Genomic DNA, 5481 nt, shown 5'->3' on the forward strand with positions numbered 1-5481 from the left:
ACGTGCGTGTGACGTGCGTGTGACGTGTGTGTGGTGTGTGCGTGCCCCCGCGAGTGTGTATTAGCAAGTGTGTATTAGCTACTGTGCTTGTGTGTACATTTGAGGAAACAGCCCTGGAAAAAAGTCGCCCTGGAAAGTGGAAAAAGAGCCCTGGAAAATGAAAAAGTAGCCCCCGAAATTTTGGGGGGGTTTGCAAAAAGAGCCCCGGAATGAAAAAAATTAATTTTTTCACTGGCGTGGTACTAATCACTACTAAAATGTAGAGGGTTGGCATTGCTGGACTATGAGAGAGCGACAGCAAAACTCTTTCAGGGAATTGGCGAAAAACCTACAATTGGGAATGACACACGAGTGTGCCGGCAGGGAAAATATACGTGTGAATTTCATTAGGATTTTCCATGGATTACCGTTCTATAATCCTACGGGTCGTTGGTCCTACGGGTCTACGTAGGCACGCCCGCAGGCACGCATGCAGGCACGCACGCGCACACATGCACGCGCGCAGGCACGCCCGCTGGCACACCGGCACACACAGGCACGCACGCGCGCAGGCACACACGCAAGCACGCCCGCAGGCACACACAGGCACGCACGCGCAGGCACACACGCAAGCACGCGCACAGACACACACGTATATACGCGCAGGTGGCGGCGCGCGCTTGATTGAATGCAATACAGTACAGTACACACATGCATGCTTAAATGGTAAACACTTGACAGTCACACCGTACCATGAATTCTACCGCGCCGTGGAACCGGCTGCCGCTAGCGGCTCATGTTTTCGGGGGCTCTTTTTGGCATTTCGGGGGCGAAATCGCCCGCCGCCCCCGTGTATTTTTCCCCCTGACTACTAGTACTACTATTAGTATTACTGTAAACAAAGTAAACATACTATTTAACATAGCTAACATCTACAGTAGTAAGATTGTAGGGCTATTTTAATCTAATATTTATTATGGGAGTCTATGTGAACCTAAGATTTTATACATTTCCTGCAATGCACGTTTATTTCATGTTACAAATACAAGCCACTCCACTGTCACTGAGGTGCATGCAGCAATATAATCAATCATGGTGATCGTGTATGATGTACGCTTCGTGCATAATCAACATGTTTAGGCACGTAGCAGGCGTACGTTACTACATCATCGACATGATAGCAAAAACTGAAAAAGTTATGCGAACACAACACATGATTATAATGAAAACCTTTTGGGTGCAGGAGCAACAAGCTGCATGTGTCGTTTAAATTATCACACCTGTAAATTGCACCTGTAAAATTGCAGGTAAAGTCTCTATTAGGAAGAATAGCCTTCTATGTCACTGTATCTACAAGGTCCCAAAGAACAGCAAGTTGGCAGTACTAGTATTTTATATACAGTTATATATTTATAGCACTTGTATGAATTTTTAATTTTCTGTGTTTTAAATTTTCTACAGACAGGAAGAAATATGCTTGAATATCAGAACCAAGCCAAAATGCTATTCCGAAAAATAAATGAACAGTCACCAATTCGCTGCAGTATTGAAACGGGTCCATATGTATTTCAGTAAGTATTTTTCCATGACCCACACATCAACAGACTTTCTGCAATTCGATTTTAATCTTATTACTTGAACTAGGACACTGTAAAATTTCTGTCAAATCAATATCAAAGTTGTATTTACTTTTATTAGTTTCACTACTCCCCTTAGGTTATAACTTATAAACAAGTCTTTAAACACTTGATACTTAGCCCTTTCAGCCCTATTGATCCTACTCAGGACAAAATAGCACATCATTAAAGATTCCAAAGGTTAAATTTGGGTACAATTTTAACACATCGCCTAAAACAACTGGTAAAATTGTTTTAAACAGGTTGCAGTTATTGTTCGATAATGATGCATGGCATCTCACCTCACCCGTTTCGTTTCACAGTTACGTGATGAACGCGGGTGTCTGCTTTCTGGTACTGTGTGACCAGAATTTTTCCAAGCGTGTCGCATTCTCTTACCTGGAAGACCTACGGAATGAGTTTGACCAGCAGCATGGCAGCAAAGTACAAAGTGTGGCGAGGCCCTACAGCTTCATAGAATTCGGTGTGTCTTATAGACAAGTTAACCATTGTTTAGCAGCTTGTGCTTTTTATTCAATAACACAGCCATTTATAATGGTGGTCTACCCATATTTAGTCATTTGTTCCATAATCGGATTTGGGTTTGCGACTTGGCGTAGATTAGTGGTGTGATGACTAGATTAGATCATTCATAATGAGTGTTTGTCCCCATTATAATTTACAGATACATACATTCAGAAGGCGAAAAAGAATTTCACGGACTCACGAGCACGGCGGAACCTGGTGAACATCAACACAGAACTGCAGGATGTTCAGAGAATCATGGTGCAGAATATAGATGATGTGTTACAGAGGGGTGAAGCCCTGTCAGGTATGCTTGTATGGGTGCAAGTTACAGACGAATGATGTACATACATGAATGTACTATACAAAGAAAGCTTCCTATCAAATGAACTTGACGATAAGCTCAGACAAACTTCCAATGAACAATGAGTTTTATCATGTCATCTTTCAATAAAGAAAACTATGCAGAGATGTATGAAAGTTTACATAGAGTAGAGGATCTTGATAGTATGTACTTTACAAAGCCCACTATATTAGTGCGATCAATCTGTGGTATATTCTCTATTTGTGTCGATTCGAATGCATAGTAGGCTCCATGGATCTAGCACATAATCTCAATAGGCATCAATAAACATAATTTTTATGAATTAAACAAGTGTTTTTTATGCAATTCTGATATAATATATGAGATGATGTAATCAGTTTATTTTATTTCAGTATTGGATGATAAAGCCAGCAACTTGTCAACGATGTCACAAAAGTACAAGAAAGATGCAAGATATCTGAACCTGAGATCGTCATATGCCAAAATTGGTGCAGTGGTTCTTGTTGTTGTTTTGTTCATGTTATTTGTGAGGTATTGGTTATTCTAGGATGTAACAGTCATGGGCCTCAGGTGTTATGATGTATAACAATCAAGTATATTGAAACAAACGTAGAGATTGCATAAATGTCGGCATTTGCATATGACCCGACAAAAGCTGTGAAGTGTCACACGTGCAGGTGGTTAAGCTAAATCAACAGTATGACCATGGCTTATCATAAACCACATACAGAAGCCAAAATTGAAGTATTTAAATTTATCGAATGTGGTAATGTCACGTTATTGGTACAGGTAATTTCTTAAGGGTGTCTTTTTGTCTGTTCTTTTTGGAAGCCTCTCGGGATGCTTTTATGGAAATATTTCCGTTTCTACCCATAGAAAGAAGGATATAGCAATATGTAGTTATATACACATTGATCATATAGGTAATGAATGTAAGGAGTTTGTTGTTCAGCTTACGCCTACACTGTTGCTGATATTTAGACAGGGTTATAATCAATGTTGCAGCATTGATTTCACATAAAGTTATGGCATTCCAGTTGCAGGCTTCTTTTATCATTTTATTAATAAGGGGGATGGAGGTCTATTAGAGGATGTTTGGAATATTAAAGCCGCACTATGCGCATCCAAACGATAATTTCTCCATACTAGACTAGCAAATACTTCGTGTCATGCATAATCACACTACCTTACGGCAAAATAAACTCTAGTTCCTCCCATTTCAGTGCGCGTTTGCTTAAAACCCAAAAGAAAGAGGTGCGAAATCTGGTAATCTGGCGCCAGCGCTAAATTGTTTGCCAAACAATTTCGCCAAGAATCGGTTAGGGGACATCACATGTTTTTATCTTTGCTACATCCGTACCGCAGCACCGCTCCACGGTTGCTTGGCAGAGCAACGCGAAAGTGTCAACAACATCGGAGAATTTGAATAACATTAGAGATATTTTCAAATGCCTTTTATAAGACAACGCGCAGTGAAATGGGAGGAACTAGAGTTGATTTTGTCATAAGGTAGTGTGATTGTGCATGACACGAAGTATTTGCTAGTCTAGTACCGGAGAAATTAGCGTTTGGATGCGCATAGTGCAGCTTTAAGGTTCCTCTCTGTATATACAAATATTTGTGTGTTGCTCAGTATGACACCTAAGGTTTTGTAGCGCAAAATATTGGGGAGTTCAATTCTGCCAATCATAACATGCTGTGGTGAGTCTGTGAGGTTCCATTTGTGCATTAATTTTATTGATAAAAATGTAAATATATTTGTTTCTTTATAAAAAAATATGAGTCAGGAACAATAAAGTATAGCGCCTTGTCTTTGCTAATATCAATGTTTAAGTCTATTTGAGGATTTTTCTATGAAAGGGAATTATGGAAATCAGAAACTTAGGTCACACTTGTAGCCTCAACTCGATTATTACGCTGACCTAAACCATACACTTAACTATAATTTCAATCATTATTACAAGGCCGGAATTTACTACGTCACACACTAACAAAGATTTGCAAATTAAACGTTTTTCGACAAGGGTTTTAATAACAGATGAATTCCACCAAGGCGAAATATATCCCATAACTTGCCCCATATAAGAAAAAATACCAATGTAAAACTAGAAAATTCTTCAGGACAGTCGAAATATTTTTTTATAATGTACAGTAGAATGAGGTATCACACAATTTTACCCTAGAAAATAAACAGGAACGCCAATAATATTTTGATGAATTAAATTTAGTACATAACAGACAAAATATTATTTGGAAACCCCGATTGGCTTGACACCACAGTTCAACGTCAGTACCATGTATAGGCAAAAAGGCTACATATAATTTTTTGAAGTTCCCAGGGTTTCAGTATGGCAGGTTTATGTTGGTAAAGCTGTTCACAAAAGGTGCATTGTAAACAACCCAGTCATCCCACATAATACAAATACTGTTCATACATAATTTACGATTAAATGTATATTAAATTTACAGAGACGTTTATTCACAATTTTATTAAATAGAGAATTATAACACATAATATTTACAATATAAGACACTGCACGAACAAACAGTTTAGACAACAGTATGTATTTACATTACAATGAAATGGTCAAGAAATCAGTTTCCTCGAGAGTTCCCCCTTTAGCCTGCTTCAAAACCTTCTCTAAAAAGATGCTAGAACGTCTAGTAAAACCTAGTGAGAAATTTACCGCAATTAAATGTGCAAATGTAGAACACGATTTTTATATAACTCGTGTGAATGCACACCAGTGCCAACATCCAATAAAATCTTATAGCGCTGCAGAAACTAGTGAACAAGTTACATTCTGAGAGTCCATCACAGGCATTTGTAGTCAGTCACGTTTACAATTATATTCCAGTAATATTTCAAAGTGGTCTCCCAGTCTCCTACTAATACAGAAATCACTAACGAGCCATTTCAACAGCGCTCACATGACCGTTAACGTGGAAACAAACGTGAAGTGCAGATCTGCACCAGGGCGCCATCTATCGACGAAATCAAGCAGATCACAATTCGCACGCTCTCCCTTTCACCCC

General features: G+C 39.0%; 2 protein-coding genes across 4 annotated transcripts in view; one reads left to right on the forward strand and one right to left on the reverse strand.

Annotated features, from left to right (window-relative positions):
* Positions 1-3621, forward strand: part of LOC106810649 (vesicle-trafficking protein SEC22b-like) — a 4864-nt gene extending 1243 nt beyond the window's left edge. For 2 of the 3 annotated variants that reach the window (XM_014814077.1, XM_014814078.1), the window contains exons 2-5: positions 1441-1550; positions 1919-2079; positions 2281-2427; positions 2838-3621. In XM_014814077.1, coding sequence (XP_014669563.1) covers positions 1441-1550; positions 1919-2079; positions 2281-2427; positions 2838-2992 — 573 coding nt within the window. In that variant the 3' untranslated portion in view covers positions 2993-3621. The remainder of the gene's footprint in view (positions 1-1440; positions 1551-1918; positions 2080-2280; positions 2428-2837) is intronic. The other variant, XR_001394045.1, reaches the window with a different exon arrangement.
* A 1397-nt stretch (positions 3622-5018) lies between these two features.
* LOC106810642 (kelch-like protein 20) overlaps positions 5019-5481 on the reverse strand; it is a 7185-nt gene continuing 6722 nt past the window's right edge. The window contains exon 10 of the mRNA XM_014814067.1: positions 5019-5116. Coding sequence (XP_014669553.1) covers positions 5019-5116 — 98 coding nt within the window. The remainder of the gene's footprint in view (positions 5117-5481) is intronic.

Source organism: Priapulus caudatus, unplaced genomic scaffold (genome assembly GCF_000485595.1).
Source record: "Priapulus caudatus unplaced genomic scaffold, Priapulus_caudatus-5.0.1 Scaffold460, whole genome shotgun sequence".
Classification (NCBI taxonomy): Eukaryota; Metazoa; Priapulida; class Priapulimorpha; order Priapulimorphida; family Priapulidae; genus Priapulus; species Priapulus caudatus.